General features: G+C 42.5%; 1 protein-coding gene across 2 annotated transcripts in view; it reads left to right on the top strand.

Moving 5' to 3' along the window:
• Window positions 1-18,343, top strand: part of Syt11 (synaptotagmin 11) — a 21,556-nt gene extending 3,213 nt beyond the window's left edge. Inside the window, exons 2-4 of one of the 2 annotated variants that reach the window (XM_015502754.2) lie at window positions 3,819-4,645; window positions 14,666-14,789; window positions 16,913-18,343. In XM_015502754.2, the coding sequence (XP_015358240.1) occupies window positions 3,819-4,645; window positions 14,666-14,789; window positions 16,913-17,223 (1,262 nt within the window). In that variant the 3' untranslated portion in view covers window positions 17,224-18,343. The remainder of the gene's footprint in view (window positions 1-3,818; window positions 4,646-14,665; window positions 14,790-16,912) is intronic. The other variant, XM_048814725.1, reaches the window with a different exon arrangement.
• Window positions 18,344-18,432: the final 89 nt, after the last annotated feature.

Genomic DNA, 18,432 nt, shown 5'->3' with positions numbered 1-18,432 from the left:
TTTTTTTTTTTTTTTTTTTTTTTTTTTTTTTTTTTTTTTTTTTTTTTTTTTTTTTTTTTAATATTTATTTATTTATTTTTAGTTATCGGCGGACACAACATCTTTGTTTGTATGTGGTGCTGAGGATCGAACCCGGGCCGCACGCATGCCAGGCGAGCGCGCTACCGCTTGAGCCACATCCCCAGCCCAGTCTTCCCTTTCATATCATTCTCAAAAATATACCTTTCTTTGTAGTTGTCAGCTTTTCTCTTTTTACAGGCAATTAGTGTTGAGTTTCACTAAGCAGTAGAAAGCAATTTGTAGGAAAGCCCCTGATTGAGGAGTGAAAAGCCACTCCAGATTGTGGCTGATCTGATTGACAATGAGAATCTAATCAGTTGTTCAAATATTTACTAATCTCCCATTAGATGTATAAGACACTCTGAGGGATTCAGAGACAAACAAAGTGTTATTCCTGCTTGCCCTCAAGGAGCTTACCACTAAGGATGCCTCTAGTTTTTGAAAAACCCCTAAAACCTGCATATTTCATTTCATATTTGAGACGGAACTGTGTCCATGGACATAGACATAGTTACATTAATTTATTTTGGTAATGATGGTTTTGGGGGTTGGAGGTGTAGCTCAGTTGTAGAGCATTTGCTTAATATGTGTAAGACACCTCAAAGAAAAATAATAATTGTTTTACTCCTCAGATATATTATTTTAAAATGTAACCCCTTCTTTTCTTATTGGTTCCCAACTTTTGTAGAGCCATGGAATGTTGAGGTAGAATTTCTGAGCCATCTATTCCAATTCCTGTTAAAGAAATTCCTTTTCAAACATGCCCGAATTATCATTATCCAACTTCTTTGTTTGAAATTTTTCTATTGGAGAATAGCTCTCATCAAGCCATCCAGGTTACTGTGAGGCAGTTCTTTGTTTTTGTCTTGATTTGGTTTTTGGTACTTGGGATTGGGCACAGGGATACTTTACCACCAAGTTACATCTCCATCCCTTTTTTAATTTTGAGACAGGGTCTCCCTAAGTTGTTGAGGCTAGCCTTGAGCTTGTTATCCTCCTGCCTCTGGCTCCCAAGTCACTGAGATTACAGACATGCGTCACCACACCTGGTTGTGAGGCAGTTCTAATAATAATTTGACTCTTTTCATTGAGTCAAAAATCTGTCTTTGGGGCTGGGGCTGCAGCTCAGAGGCAGAGTGCTTGCCTAGCATGTGTGAGGCACTGGGTTTGATCCTTAATACCACATAAAAATGAAACAAAATAAAGGCATGCTGTCCATCTACTACTACAAAAAAAATTTTTTTTAATGTGTCTTCCTATAACCTGTGCACATTGGTACTGGCCCTGTACTTGAATGGATCAAATCCAGCATCCTTCCATCAAAATATCTAACGTAATTTTAATTAAAGATGATTATTATTCTTAGATACCCCAGCTCTAGTTGCTTCAATTTTTCATTTGATATAGTTTCTAATTTTTTACTATAGTGATTATTCATGATGTAGAGAATGGACTATGGTATCAGGCAGACTAGAATTTAAATCTAGTACCATTTTTTAGTATGTAGCCTTAGACAGATTTCTGAATTCCCAGATTTCTTAATTAAAAAGGAGAGATATTAATGATCCTATTCAATGAGTTCTTTGATTCAGACATATCCCTGGCAGGGACATGATAAATGCGTGCACACACACACACACACACACCAAAAAAAAAACAAAACAGCAGTTTTATTATTATCATTGCTATACAGAATGTTCTATATGTGCTGTGACCAGTGCAGATGAAATTATATCTACCCCTTGTGAGATCTGGATTTCATGCTTATGGTACAAGTTGATTTAACCTAAATTTAATCCAAGCCTCTGCTCACCGAAACTACTAAGTCATTTTTGTCCAACTTTATCAAGTGAGGTTATTGCCAATAGGTAGGTTTTTAAGTCCAAGTAGAAATTTATATTTATCCCTGATATGTAATCATACTGACCTCATCCTCGTTTTCTAATCTGTGGAGGTTAGTTTAAATTAACTAACTCAGTTGTTCATTGAGCAATTAGTATATACCACATGGTTCTAGAACCTGAGCAGTGAACAAAACAGGCAATGTCACTGTTATTAAACTTATCTGGTGAGGGAAGCCAGACAAACATAAGTCAGGGTAATAAACACTATGACGAAAATTAAGGAGGGTAATAGGTATATTTTCTCATTTGAGGCAGACAGGAAATGCTTCTCTGATAAGGTAGGGTTTGAGCAGAGCCCTGCAGTAAGTGAAGCAATAAGCCATGCAGACGCCTGGGAGAAGGATATTCCAGGAAAAATATGGAATATGCTGAAATCACATTTATTTCCTTAGCTCTCCCTGTCTCCTGAGTCTTTCCTTAAAAAGTAAGGTGAGGGCTGGGGCTGTAGCTCAGTGGTAGAGCCTAGCATGCATGAGGCCCTGGGTCCAATCCTCAGCACCACATTAAATTAATAAATAAACAAACAAACAAAATAAAGGTACTATGTCTGTCTACAACTAAAAATATTTTTTAAAAAGTAAGGTGAAAGCTACTAGCCCTTTCTAGAGCTATAAAAGCCAAAACCCAATTTCCTTCAGTGAACTTGAGATAAGGGGAGGAGCCCAAACCTGATTATCTAAAGCAGGGTCCAGTAGTTGTGGAAAGAGACAAAATGAGGAAAAATGAAGATTAAAAAGATCTGTTTCTCATTAGTTATTTGTTCATCAAACACATACATACCCACTGTATTTTAAGCACTGGGGATACAGCAATGAACAGAGCAGACAGAAAGTCCTACCCTCTTGAGGCTCACATTCTAGAGAAGATAAAACAATAAATAGTAAAATTATGGGTGGTGTATATATTTATTTTTCTTACAGATGTGTGTATTTTTCTTGCATGCATGTACAAATATGTGAGAGATAATGACGAGGCATATGAAAACATTAAACAGGACGGGAAGTGCGGGTGTTGAAGGTGGAGAAGGTTGCACTTTTTAAATAGGGTAATCAACACTGGGGGTGCCTCTCAGTGGTAGAGTGCTTGCCCAGCATGCAAGAGGCCCTGGGATACATCACTAGCACCATGATAAATAAATCAGTAGGGTAGTCAGGAAAAGTCTTGCTAAGAAGGAGACATTAAGAAGTGACATTTTCCATAGTCCCTATTTCTTCCTATTTAAAATACTTTAAATATCTTGGAGCTGAAATTTTGAAATATATTTTGAAAGTATGCAGATCCAGAGTTCTTTTAACTATCCATAGTCTTATATTGCCCTTGGTCACCCCACCAAGACCATCTAAATTTAATTCCACAACTTCCCCCACAACCTGGCAGTCTACACCGGATCACTGTTTTCAAACCCTATACTGGGTGCTATGGAATGTCCTCCTAAAACCAAAGTTGCAGCTTATGCCCTTGTATAAGAGTTGAGGTGAACAGGTCCCCAGGGAGAAAGGTGACCTTAGAATATAGACAGAGCAGCTTTATGGGAAGCATAAATCAATATGATCAAACCAAGTCTGTAACTACTGAGAGAAGATCAAGAAAAGAACAGAGAGACAGGTGGGGCACTTCAAAGACAGCTAAACTTCTCATCCAGGTTTGGCAGAAAGGAAAAGGCATGAATTGGATGGAGAGGGTGGGTGAAGGCATCTCTAAGAGAAGGGAAAAGCTCCAAAGACCAAATGAGTATCTTCTCCTTCAAAGGATAGGTTGCAGGTTAGCTTGGCTCCAGCAGAGGCACTGAGCGGGAGGCTCTGGACAGGGGTTGAAATCCACCTGCCTTGACGCATCTCTGGTCTCTGCCTTCAGATGTGTCACCAGTGGTGGCTGGCCTCATCGGGGCCTCTGTACTGGTGGTGTGTGTTTCAGTGACTGTCTTTGTCTGGACATGCTGCCATCAGCAGGCAGAGAAGAAGCACAAGACCCCACCGTACAAGTTTATTCACATGCTCAAAGGCATCAGCATATACCCAGAGACCCTCAGCAACAAGAAGAAAATCATCAAAGTGCGGAGAGACAAAGATGGCCCTGGGAGGGAAGGTGGCCGCGGGAACCTGTTGGTGGATGCAGCAGAGGCTGGCCTGCTGAGCCGAGACAAGGATCCCAGGGGGCCCACCTCTGGATCTTGTATAGACCAATTGCCCATCAAAATGGACTATGGGGAAGAACTGAGGAGCCCCATTACAAGCCTGACCCCTGGGGAGAGCAAAACCACCTCTCCATCATCTCCAGAGGAGGATGTCATGCTAGGATCCCTCACCTTCTCAGTGGACTATAACTTCCCGAAAAAAGCCCTGGTGGTGACAATCCAGGAGGCCCATGGGCTGCCAGTGATGGATGACCAGACCCAGGGCTCTGACCCCTACATCAAAATGACCATCCTTCCTGACAAGCGGCATCGGGTGAAGACCAGAGTGCTGCGGAAGACCCTGGACCCCGTGTTTGATGAGACCTTCACCTTCTACGGAATTCCTTACAGCCAGTTGCAGGACCTGGTGCTACATTTCCTCGTCCTCAGCTTTGATCGCTTCTCTCGGGATGACGTCATTGGGGAGGTGATGGTGCCATTGGCTGGGGTGGATCCCAGTACAGGCAAGGTACAACTGACCAGGGACATCATCAAGAGGAACATCCAGGTGAGGAGGAAGAGCATGTTGGGGAGGGAAGGTGGGTTGGGGGAAATAAGGGGATAGGGAAGGGGGATTGGGAAGGATAGCAAAAAGGGCTATAGAGAGGTTAATGCAAGTTCTTGGTTATCAAGGATAAGCAGTGGTCAAAATAAAACAGAGGTCCTGGCGGATTACTTCCTCCAAGGGCTGGGGATGTAGTTCAGTGGTAAAGCATTTGCCTAGCAAGCATGAAGCCCTGGGTTCAATTCCTGATACTCAAAAGTGAAGAGGAAAAAAAAAAAGATTTAATTCTTCCAAGAAACAACTTTTAAAAGTAAAGCACAGTGGCACTCTACTTTCTAGCTTAGACAGTAGCAACGAGGTCAGGTGCAGTGGAAAAATGACTGTGATTTTAGCAATTGGGAGGTTGAGGCAGGAGGAGTGCAAATTCAAGGCCACCCTCAGCAACTTACAAAGACCCTGTCTCAAAAAATAAACAAGACTGAGGATATAGCTTAGTGGTAAAGCACCCATGGATACAATTGCTAGTATCCAAAAATAAATAAAATTGTAAAAATATTTCTTTAAAATTTTTAAAAAATATTTCATATAAGGAGCATATGGAAATGCCTCTCATAGGGCATGAGTTAAGTAAACTTAGCCATCAGTGTTTTTTCTGTCTCTCTGTCCTCTCTCTTTTTATTATTTTACTTTGATTTTGTTTTTTAATGGTACTGGGAATCTAACCCAGGGCCTTGAGCATGCCGGGCAAACACTCTGTCACTGAGCTACACCCGAAGTCCCACCCTTTAGGTTTTGAAATTGAAGTTCAAGAGGAAGTACACTTTTAAAAAGATTTTCATGGTTTTTCTCTGCTAGATTAAAGCCCTCATTTTGTCCTTACTCATAACATACATATTGTCAGTTCCTGATTGTATCCATGGGAAGTCCCCACGGCCAGTTTAAAATCACAGGCTGGTTGCCCTTGCCAACCAGAATGCTTCTGGGCTGTTTCATTTTGCAACTTGTCAGAATGTGATCAGAGAACATAAACTCACTATGGGCCAAAACCAAATGGAAAGCAATCCCTTGTGAAAAAGCAAATGAAATGTCTGCTAAAACATCCAGAACCAAGCTGTTTTGAGCTAGGGATGTGGCTTACTGGTAAAGTGCTTGCCTAGCCTGGGTGAGGCCCTGGGTTCAATCCCTAGCACAGCAGAAAGAAAAGAAGAAAAAGAAAACCTCAGCCATCCAATATGGTAGCCATTAGCTACATGTTTATTTAAGTTTTAACTTAAATTCCATTAAAATTTTAGTTTCTCAGGCTGGGGATATAGCTCAGTTGGTAGAGTGCTTGCCTTGCAAGCACAAGGCCCTGGGTTCGATCCCCAACACTCACACGCAAAAAAATTCAGTTTCTCTATCACACTTGCCATATTTCAATTGCTCGATAGGCACATGTGTGTAGTAACTACCATATTGGCCAGTCCAAATATAGAACATTGGACAGCACTGATCTAGAAAGAATTTTGGTATTGAGGATTGAACGCAGAGGAGCTTTGCTGTGGAGCTACATCTCCAATCCTTTTTATTTTATTTTATTTTTTTTTTTTTTTGGAGACAGGGTCTCCCTAAGTTGTTTACTTATGATCCTCCTGCCTCAACCTCCTGAGTTACTGGGATTACAGGCATGTGCTCATCTCTGGAAAGAATTTTGGATTAATTTGGCTATTGCTCCTCTCTGTTTGCATGGAAAATAAAATGTTAACTAGGTTTAATGTCTATTTCTGGGGCCATGCTTGAATACTGAGTATCTAAATACTTCATATAAAGTCTTTGAATATAATTTTAACTTTACATGTAGAAAAAGAATAGATTAGGGGGAAAAGGAAAGTTGGTTTAAAAAACAAAGAAGTTTCTTTTCTGCGTGTGTGAATGATTCTGGGGGTTGAACCCACAGCTTCATGTTTTATTTATAAGAATAGTTTTATTTATAAGAATAGTTTTATTTATAAGAATAATATTGATTATAAGATTATAGCTTAGCCTTAGCAGCTCGGGAGGCTGAGGCAGGAGGATTGTGAGTTCAAAGCCAACCTCAGCAACGGTGAGATGCTAAGCAACTCAGTGAGACCCTGTCTCTAAATAAAACAATAAATGTGGCTTAATGGTCGAATGCCCCTGAGTCCAATCCCCGGTACCTAAAACAAAAAAAAAAAGATTATAGTTTAGGTTCCCTGATTACTTGTTTAAACTGTTTTTCAAAATCATCTCCTGTAGCAAAATCTTCATAATCAAAATGACTGTCCTTTCTTTTGTTCTTTGGAAAAGTAGACAACTTCTATTTATCCTTTTGATTGTTTTTTCCCCTAAAATCACTTCTCAGGAACTTCTTCCTCTGATTGCCTCCTTCACTTTGGGCCATTTTACTTGGGCAGAATGCCCATCCCCACTCAGCTGCCCCTTTGTGATGCCCAAGTCTGCAGCCACCACCTGAATGCCCTTCCATTCTGCAGTGAAGGCCAGACCTTAATGTAGTTCTCTCTCCCTCCTTTTCTCTTTCCACCCAATTCCCATTCCAAGCAGCACTGTCAATGGCTCTTTCCTGTGAAAAAAGGCATTGAGGGCTGGGAGAGAGGCTGTTTCCCAGCCCCTGGGCCTAGTGAGGCAAAGAGGGTCTTGTGGGGGTGGGGCAGGCAAGCAGAAAGACAAGGGGGAGAAAGGATTTTAACCATGCCTGACAGTTTCTGCTCTCAGAGGGTGGGCTCCTTCCTCATTGGTAAGACAGAGGACCAGGAGCAGGGACCAGAGGAATGCATTCAGATGAAAGAAAGACTAGGTGAGGGTAAGTCTGTTTCCCTATAATTAGCAGAGCGGCCTCTTTCAGAGTGATATTCTGGCCACAGAGTCTGCCCAAGCAAACCCATGCACCCTCAATAAACCTTTCTTGGGGCCTGAAGTCCTGAGAGCCACCTCCGCCCTAAATCACAACCATGAAGAAACAAAAGAAACAAAACCTTAAAATTCCACCACATCCCCCTTTTCCCTCCCCTTAATACACATATGTGACAACTCTCTTTATGTTCCAGGAAAACTGACTGTTCCTTTTACTTTCTCTCTTTTCAATCTCAATAGCTAGACTGGATGGCCTCTAAGGTCCTTTGTAAGTCTTGAGATTTTAAGAGCCCTCTTATTCCCATGACCATTGTCCCAGGTCATCAACATGACCTGAAGAAATTCAGAGCACTCTAACAACTCTCTATTATCTACTTTGTCAATCATTTCTTTCCCACTGTGCCCTCCTTATCCCTGGCCTGCACCACCTCCCTTCTCTTTATGGGGGGTTTATTATGGGATAAAATGCAAGAAAACAAAGTTGTCACTTAAAAAAAAAATAGTTTCAGGCTATGGATGTAGCTCAACGGTACAGTGCTTGTATAGCATGCATGAGGCTCTAAGTGGAGTACCAGGTATTTAAAAAAATAAATAAATAAAATTTTAAAAATTAGTTCCAGAAGCTAGCTCAAATATATTGGGCATTATAGCTAATACTGTTACCTCCTTACATCAAGAATTAATTCCCTTTTAGACAGCAAAGTAGAGGGAGGTGTCTCATTATGTTGCCCAAGCTAGTTTCAAACTCCTGCTCAAGTAATTCTCCCTCCTCAGAATCTCAGAGGAGTAGCTGGGACTACACACCATGTGGCTGAGTTCCGGTTAATTTCTGAAGCTTCTTATATCTTTCTGTATATTTATGAGGGAGAAAATTGTGCTCCTAAAGTGATCCCATTGGCTTTCATCATCCAGCCTAGAAGGAGACTAAGGCCCGGAAAGAATATTTATTCGCTCAGAGTCAGGCAGTGAAATGGACAGTCAGAAATGATGACCAGTCCTGAGCTTCTTCAAATGGACACTGACCAGGCATGGTGGCGCACACCTGTAATCCCCGCCGCTCTGGAGGCCGAGACAGGAGGCATGGCGAAGCTCAAAGCCAGCCTCGGCAACAGCAAGGCACTAAGCAGCTCAGGGAGACCCTGTCTCTAAATAAAATACAAAACAGGGCTGGGGATGTGGCTCAGTGGTCGAGTGCTACTGAGTTCAATCCCTGGTACCTAAATAAATTAATAAATCTGAGGGTTAGCTTGGGGGTAGAGTGCCCCTGTGTTCAATCTCCAATACAGGGAAAAAAAAAAGTTGTAATAATGAGGAGGACAAGAAATTAATTTTTTGCTTGGGGTAGGGGGTTGTCTATAAAAATGTTATTCTTACCATTATCTACCCAGGTATCTTTGGAGGAAGAGAATTCGGTCCCACGCTGTGGGGGGATGCCCTACACAGACCAGGAGAAGACTTCCCTGCATGTGTATAGTTCAGAGCAGGTCTAGCTGATGTTCACCAGAAAAGGCAGACTCACTCTTGGCTATAGTCAGAAGGGTCTGGGGTAGACATTTGGAACTGCACCCCTAGGAATCACAAGGATTCATGACCAGGGAATACCAGCATGGGTCAGATGAAATAGTCCTGTCCATAAGCATTGGTAGGGACACATGGGAGTGTGGCTGTGGGGCTGCACAGGCCCAGACGTCTTGTCTGGAGCTTCTCCTAGGAGATATGTTGCTCAGGATCCCAGCCCTGGCTTAGCCCTCATGAAAGGAATTAATAAAGTGGAAACAAACTTGGCTGTTGCCAAGAGCCCCTGGCAGTTTAGCAATTGCCATTGTCTGTCCTCTCTGTCCAGTGCCCTGGATTTGAGACTGTTTTGTTCCCAGCCCAAATCAGTCCCTTCCCTTGCCAGTCTCTTCCCAGCGGCAGCCTGGCATGAAGCCATCCTCTTCCATTCGCAGTCTTGGACTGCCAAGTGCATGAGCTGTGCGGAGGAGTCGGGCTGGTCAGTGGCTTTCCCAGGTTCGTGGTTACATTGTTGAAAGGATCCTCCTGCAAGGAGAGAAAGATAGATGAAACAGGGAGTGGAGCAGCAGAGCTGCTGAAAGGGGTGTCAAAAAGGGACTAGGGGTGACAGAGGCCCGAGGAAAAGAGATGGGTTGTCAGAAGAAGGCAGAGAAGGGGATGAAACAAGTCACTTTCTCCATCTCTATTCTTCTGACTCCAACCTCAGAGGATGCAAGGATCTCGCAGTGTTTGGCTCTAGGATGTCTCATTGTAACCTGGAATTGAACCAGCACCCCCTTTATGCTCTGACTGAATGCCTCCAACTTTCTTCCAAATTCTTGGACTTCCCTGGCCCCTGGGGATTGGATCTGAGTGTGCCAGGTGGCAGAAGCAGTTTCTCTGGGCATGGCCACTTGACTGCAGTGGGACAGGTGCCTACTACACAGCAAAGAGGCAAGAACACACACCCAGAGGGTGCGTTCCTGCTCCCCCACCCATACCCCTGGTGCAGTGTGAGTCTTCAGTGGACGAGCGTTCCTGGACACTGACTGCATCCCCACCCCTGCTGGTCTAGGAGATTCTTCTGTCCATTTCCAAGCCCTCTGATTCTCCTCAGAGTCTGGAGTGGGCTTGCAGGTGGAAAAGACACCAAGAGAGACGTGCAGCATCTATAGGCAAGGCTCTTTCTAGAAGATGTGCAGTTGTTTTTCAGTGGCCTTTCTAAATCTCCTTCTCCACTGATTCAGGCTTCCTTATCTTTATTTGCTTTGTCAAAACCAAATATTAACATCTACAAACCACACATAGCTCCCAGGTATCAAACTTGGTTAATAATAGATATAATAGTAATGGTCACAATTTACTGAAGTCTTACTAGGTGCTAGGTGGCATGTAAAGTCACCCATTTTACTTTATTCCTATAAGAAACTAAGGCTTAGAGAAATTAAACAGCTTGCCCAAGGTTGTTTAGCTGGTGGAATTTGGATTTAGAATCGGTCTGATTTCAAAGTCGTCACTATTAGCCACTTACGTTTACCCTGAAAAAAGAGTAAAACTCTCTCTATAAAATTTCAGCTAGACAGCCAGGTGTAATTGCACATGCCTGTCATCCCAATGGCTCAGGAGTCTGAGGCAGGAGGATCATGAGTCCAAAGCCAGCCTCAGCAATTGAGCAAGGCCTTAAGCAACTCAGTGAGACCCTATCTCTAAATAAAATATCAAAAAGGGCTGGAAATGGAAATGCAGGTCAGTGGTTAAGTGCCCCTGCGTTCAATTCCTGACCCCCCCAAAAAAATGTATCCAGACACAATGGCACACTCCGATAATTTCAGCAACTTGGGAGGTTGAGGCAGGAGAGTCACAAGTTCTAGGTCAGTCTCAGCAAATTAGTGAGACACTATCTCAAAGTTTAAATAAATAAATAAAAGTACTGGGGATGTAGCTCAGTGGTAAAGCATCCCTGGGTTCAGCATCCAGTACCACACACACACACACACACACACACACACACACACACACAACAATAATAACAATAAAATAGAGGCTGAGAGGAGTTGAGTAATCTACTCATTGTCACCTAGGAGGAAGGAGTAAGCTGTAAAGTGAAGGCAAGCAATTCTGGAGAAAGCCCAGTGTGTAACTACAGCATTAGTTTGCTTCCCCAGTTATGAAAGAAAGGACCCATGAGCTAGTGGGATGGGATAGAGACACTTCCTATATTCCTCAGCTAACCCAAGCCAATGTTGGCCCCCTGGGAAGAGGGGGAGAAAAGGCTCTCATTCTCCTTCTGATGCGAAAGGAGGAAGGGAGAGGGAGAGGCCTATATGGCAAACGGTTGGGACTGGAAGGGTGAAGTAATTCATTAAATCAGATGTATAAAATACTTACAAAAAGACCGGTACATGAGACTATTTATACCCCTACATTTGGGGTGGGAAAAGGGATCTGAGAGAAAATTACTCAACTATGTTTTTATTTTATTTTGTTTTGGTACTGGTGATAGATCCCAGGGGTGCTTAGCCATTGAGCTACATCCCCAACCCTTTTTATTTTTTCTTTTGAGACAGGTACTCACTAAGTTGCTGAGGCTGGGTTTGAACTTGCACTCCTCCTGCCTCATCCTTCCAACTCACTGGGAGTAGCAGTGTGCACAACCACAACCATATCCACCCGAACTAGTTTTTTGAGTTTCTCAGTAGTGAGAAATAAGTTCAGTGGAGGAAGATCACATCATTTTGGAGAATTAATTAATTACTCCCCAGGTTCCTGATGTAATGAAGGGTCTAGTACTGTGGTCCAGCTTGTTTGAGGCAAAGTGGACACAGCATCTGGATGCTGACCAATAAGTGAAATTTTAGAAGTGATTTTGATCTATCTGCTCTTCTCCCTTGGGAAGTTGCTATTTCTCTCTCTCTCTCTTTCTCTCTCTCTTTATTTTTTTATTTTTTGGTACTAGAAATTGAGCCCAGGAGCACTCTACCTCTGAGCTATATCCCAAGTCTTTTTTTATTTTGAGGCAGGGTTTGGCCAACTTGCCCAGACAGGCCTTTAACTTCCAATCCTCGTGCCTCAGCCTCCAGGGTCACTGTGATTATAGGTGTGTGGCACCGAACGCAGCCAGTCTATTTTACTCAATCAAAGCAATCCTGGAGTAGGTGACACTTCTTTGGGGTCTGAAAGAATATAAAGAATGCAGTTTGATAACAGGGAGATAATATTGTCCCACATTTAACTTCTGTCCTAAATTCCTCCTTTTTACTTTTTTTCTTGTCTCAGCCTCATTTCTGTTTCCTTGTCCATTACAGGTGCCTCTGACTTTGACCTTTCCCTACTTTACTTCATTCTCCAACTGTCTCTAAAGTCATGGTCATTTTAATAAAATAACAGCATTGCTACTTGTATTCTTACAGACCTCCTCTTGCCTGTGAGTGGCAAACTGCCATTTTGTCCCTACAGTTCATCGCCCTAGCGTAGCCCACTCACCCTCCCAGGTTTCTGACAAACTCCCCAACTTCACACACCCTCACCTCTCACCATTCTCTGAACATTGCATACACTTTTAGGTCCCTGTTGCTGGGCTGTACACGATCTTTCTGCTCATCTGTTCATTGCCTCAGACTTATTTTTTTCCCTAGTACTGGGAGTTGAATCCAGGGTATGAACTATACCCCTCAGCCCTTTGGAAAACTTTTTAAGCCAGTGTGTCACTAAATTGCTGAGGCTGGCCTCAAACTTGTGATCCTCCAGCCTCAGCCTCTTAAGTCGCTGGAATCACAGGTTTGTGCCACTGCACCAAGCTACCTCATATTTTTTTTTTTATTCTCTATCAACTCAGCCCAGATATCAGCTAGAAAAGTCAACTCTGCTTCTGCAAGCCGTGTCAGCCTCATTCTTCTTGAGTACCCAGAGCACTTAGAACAGACTTCTTATTATTCTGACAAGTACACGTATATTTGCATCTCTATGTCTTGCATGCTAAACTCGTGGGGAGCAAGAACTGAGTCCTGTCAGCTTTGAATTCCTAGTATGTAGCATGTAGTAAATATCCAAATGTGGTTCAAATGTTAAAGGCCAGTTGGTCATGATGGTGCATGCCTTTAATCCAGTCACTCTGGAGGCTGATGCAAGAGGATTGCATGTTCAAGGCCAGCCTCAGGAATTTAGTGAGGCTCTGAGGAACTTAGCAAGACCCTGTCTCAAAATAAAGAATAAAGGGCTGGGGATGTGGCTCAAGCGGTAGCGCGATTGCCTGGCATGCGTGCGGCCCGGGTTCGATCCTCAGCACCACATGCAAAACAAAGATGTTGTGTCTGCCGAGAACTAAGAAATAAATATTAAAATTTTAAAAAATAAATAAATAAAAAATAAAATTAAAAAAATAAAGAATAAAAAGGACTGGGGATGTAGATCAGTTGTAAAGCACCCTTGGGTTCAATCCCTAGCATAGATTGATAGATAAATAGAGACGGAGGAAGGAGGGCTGGGATGGAATATAAGTAAGAAAATGTTTGCCTAGCCTTCAGGAACTCCTGGGTTCAACCCCCAGTACTGCAAAAATAAAAGGTAAATAAATTTAAAAAAAGTTCTTCAAAGCATAGAGTTTTCCCCAGAATTCAGAATACAGCCTAGAATAAATGAAAAGACATAAGAACAAAGATGAAGAGGCAGATAAAAGGGCATCTTGGAAAAGGTACTGAAGTGCACGCACTGAGGCAGGTAGAACAGGTATGGATATTCACCTTGCAAAATGGAGGAATAAGCTTCAGAAAGTTCAAGGCCTTGCCCATGGCCTCGTGGTAAGTGGCAAAGACTCAAACCCACATCTCCTACCTCCTCACCAAGGTCTTCAAAACTTTTTGTTTTCTCTTTCTTCCTTCTGTGATGAGGACTGAACCTAGGCCTTGTGCACACTAAGCTTGCACCCTACCACTGAGATACACACCCAGCTCCAATTAAAAAAAAGTTTTGTTTTTCCTTTTCAGTGTGGGGATTGAACCCAGGACCTTGTGTATGCTAGGCAAGTGCTCTACCACTGAGGCCTTTTTTTTGTTTTTTTATTTTGAGACAGGGTCTCACTAAGTTGCTGAGTCTAGCTTTGAACTTGCAATCCTCCTACCTCATCCTCCCGGGTTGCTGGGGTGACAGCACCACTGCACATGGCAAAACTTAATTTTATCCCTAGAATCAAATGAGAGAATACTAAGTGCTGGGCAGTGTTGTAATTTCCAAATTTGAACCCATTTGATCCTAATAATCCTATGAGGTAGGTATTATTATTATTAGAAAACTAAAGTACAAAGACGTTGAGTAACTTATCCAAGGTTGTTGATATGAAATAGCACTTGCCTCAACTTCCCTGATGTGAAAAAAATTTAAAAAGAAAGAAAGAGCAGTCTAACTCTGAAACCAGGCCACTCTGGCCTCGGAGTCCATGCTCCTAACTGTGAGGCTATGCTGCTTTTCCATGCCAAGGATCGTACTTAATTTCAGAAGAGATTCTGCTTCCTTTCCCCTGTGTTAAATAGGATCATAACTTCCTCTCAGAGAATGAACATCTTTCCTGTTCACCCCTGCTTCTCTTTCCACTCCTCTGCACAATTTCTGTGCCATGCCCTGCTCCCTCCTTCTGGATTCTCACTTGCTCTTTCTCTCTTACAGAAGTGCATTAGTAGAGGGGAGCTCCAGGTGTCTCTGTCATATCAGCCGGTGGCACAGAGAATGACAGTGGTGGTCCTCAAAGCCAGACACTTGCCGAAGATGGATATCACCGGTCTCTCAGGTAGCAGCTATTTACTTCAACCTACGTGTGACCGTCTGAACCACCCCACACTCCTTGCCTGTGGCCCAGACATACCCCACATTTCAGGAGCCCTTGCCTCTGTCTTTATGTCCAATAGGTGGGGAAGTGCTTTGGGTGAACAAAGGAGGTATTTACATTTCACTAGGCATCCTAAAAGGTCTGCAGGCCAGGAGCTGAGCATTGCTCCAGAAGTCATAACTTCTCAAAAGGACTACAGTCATTGTTAGTCCCCATGCTCTCGAAAACTTCCTGATACAGGAAGAAAATACCCCTTAACTTCCCAATGATTGCATAAACACAATTTATATCTTTTTTACAATACCTTATGATTATTGGAGTGGACTTTAGGCTGTGGTATTCAGAATTCATTAAATTATCTGTGGTAAATTCATTAAATTATACTTACAAAAATCATGTAAGGGCTGGGGCTGGGGCTCAGTGGTACAGTACTTGCCTGGCATGTGTGAAGCACTGGGTTCGATTCTCAGCACCGCATAAAAATAAATAAAAATAAAGGTCTGTCAACAACTAAAAAAAAAATCTTAAAAAAAAAAAATCATGTAATTCACTGGGTATGGTGGTGCATAACTGTAATCCTAGTGGCTCGGGAGGCTGAGGCAGGAGAATTGCAAGTTTGAAGCCAGCCTCAACAATGTAGTGAGACCCTAAGCAACTTAGTGAGATCCTGTCTCAAAAGCAAAAACAACAGGGCTGGGGTTATGGCTCAGCGGTAGCGCACTTGCCTGGCATGCGTGAGGCAAGTCTCGGCACCACATATAAATAAATAAATAAATAAATAAAATAAAGGACAATCATCAAACATTAAAAAAAAAAAAGAAAGAAAGAAAAAGGGCTAGGGATGTGGCTCAAGTGGTTAAGTGCCCCTGAGTTCAATCCCTGGTACCCCCCCAAAAAATTATGCAATTTAAGGATAAACTTGTTGTTGTAAGTCTTATATAATATTGATAATATTGTAAGTTCCTTACAACCATTGACCCATTGATTTAGGTCAACATACTTAATGACTTTTCCATTGGTAATAACTGGGAGTGGAGGAAAGTGTTTATTGTACAGTATCAGAAGAACAACTTTATAAATGCCTTCATGTGGTGTTATCTTTATACACTGAAGCAACAGCTTTGCAACAAAATTAAAAACAAAATATTTAACTTCAGGGAAAAAAATAAGGGCTGGGTTTGTAGCTCAGTGTTGGAGCACTTGCCTAGCACATGTGAGCCACATAAAAATAATTAAATAAAGGTATTGTGTCCATTTACAACTAAAAATATATTTTTAAAAAACTGCTTCTTTGGGGGCTGGGGATGTGGCTCAAGCGGTAGCGCGCTCGCCTGGCATGCGTGCGGCCCAGGTTCGATCCTCAGCACCACATACAGACAAAGATGTTGTGTCCGCCAAATACTGAAAAATAAATATTAAAAAAAAAAATTCTTTGTTTAAAAAAAAAAAAAAAAACTGCTTCTTTGTTAACTGGGCTTGGTGGCATATGCTTATAATCCCAGTGACTTTGGAAGCTGAGATAGGAGAATTGTAAGTTCAAGGCCAGCCTCTGCAATTTAGCAAAATAAAACATAAATAAATAAAAATAAGGGGGGTGATGCAGAAAGATTGTAAATTAAGGCCAACCTCTGTAAGTTGGTGAGGCCCTCAGCAACTTAAGAAGATCCTTCTCAAAATAAAGAATAAAAAGACTGGAGATGTAGTCAGTGGTAAAGTGCTCCTGGGTTCCATCCCCAGTACCAAAAATAAAAAATAAAAATAAATAAAAGTTTTGCCAGCGATGTAGCTCAGTGAAAGACCACTCCTAGGTAAAATCCCTAGTGTGACCAAAAAGAGAAAGAAAATGCTTGCTTCAGTCCTGATGAAGGAAGTTGATCTGTTCTGCTCCTGTTGGTTTTCTTGGCCCTCTGTCAAGCGGACAGACTCACGTGTAGTGTGTGTACATTTAGGAAGCAGTCCCTGGAGACTTTGTTGGGGTGGTCACCAAAGCTCTGAGTAGCAGAGTCCCAACATGAAATGATCGTTATATAAGAGAGGACCGTGTCATAGGCTTGTCTCTCTTTTTCTTGTCTCCTTGGGGGCCCCAGATCCTTATGTCAAGGTGAACGTCTACTACGGCAGAAAGCGCATTGCCAAGAAGAAAACCCATGTAAAGAAGTGCACTTTGAACCCCATCTTCAATGAGTCTTTCATCTATGACATCCCAACCGACCTCCTGCCTGACATCAGCATCGAGTTCCTCGTCATCGACTTCGATCGCACCACCAAGAACGAGGTGGTGGGGAGGCTGATCCTGGGGGCACACAGTGTCACAAGCAGTGGTGCCGAGCACTGGAGAGAGGTTTGCGAGAGTCCCCGCAAGCCTGTAGCCAAGTGGCACAGTCTGAGCGAGTACTAATCCTGTTCTTCTCGCCTCTAACCCTGGGGCCAGGCTGGGGAGGGACGTGGTGGGGAGAGATGTCAGAGAAGCGGACTCAAAACCTCATTTTAGTTGTAGAAGAAAATTTCTTACAAAACAAACCCGACAAGGAACATCCCACATCACCACAGCCGCAGATCAGTTCTTAGCAAAGACGATTTTTTTTCTCCTTTGCAAGGCACTAGAAATTCTTTTGTTTTTTAAATGGGGCGGGGAAAGAGAGGGAAAGACCCCTACAAGTCTATATATAACACTGTAACCTTATACTTGCATGTCTAATACAAACTGAAGAAATTAGCCTAATTGCCAATATCAAGTTGCAGATTTTAATCCATGAAAATTGTGTTTTGTGCCGAATCGTATTTGCTGATTACCTGAAATTGGCCTCTTTTTACTGGGCTTCTCTGGAGAGTTAGTCCTTCTCCCCACCTTGGCAGAAAACAAATTTTTGCTCTTGTAAAGCCTCATGTTTTCACTATCTCCATCTTTTCTCCCTGTTACCTCTCACGTCTCTGCTCTTTGGCTGAGACCAAGGTCCAGAGGTCTATAGTAAGCCAAGAAACAAAGGTTGAGTGAAAAGGCAGGGTTTGCAAGAGAAGGAGTAATTGAGCAGGGGGGTATTTTTGCTGTTAATCTTCCTGCTCTGAAGGGGTAGTTGGTAGTCTATGACTCACTGGTAGCCCCAGCAAAGCACATAAAACTCATCAGACTTACCAGGAAGAAGTTGGATTTACAAAACTAGACAATTTCTTTAAAATGAGCTTTGGAGGCTTCAAATTCAGCTCTAGGAGAATACCAGTGAACTCATCCAGATGATTCCAAATGTTATTTGCAGGTATGAGGACAAGGAGGAGAGAAATGAGAGGACCTCCATCCCCTTTGGTAGTTATATCCGGTAGTGACAGCCATTCCTTAGCTAAAGGGTTGGAAGTCCTCAGAGGTTGGAAGGATTACATCGCCCTTTGTTTTTCCAGGAAGGCTGACCATGGAGAATAAGAATCTTCTCAGGTGACTCAGATGTTACAATGAAGTAAGTTTTGCTTCATGAAAGGCCCTCAGAAATGATTATTTCTCCTTGAAATTTTCAATAATAGCTCTTTAAAAAATAACAGTGTGGCTGAGTAGTAATGGTAACTTGGGGTGGGCATAGTGGTGCCCATCAACTCTGGAGGCAGAGGCAGGAGGATT

This window comes from Marmota marmota, unplaced genomic scaffold, assembly GCF_001458135.2.
Source record: "Marmota marmota marmota unplaced genomic scaffold, marMar, whole genome shotgun sequence".
Classification (NCBI taxonomy): domain Eukaryota; kingdom Metazoa; phylum Chordata; class Mammalia; order Rodentia; family Sciuridae; genus Marmota; species Marmota marmota.
This window is presented reverse-complemented; position numbering and strand designations above follow the sequence as displayed.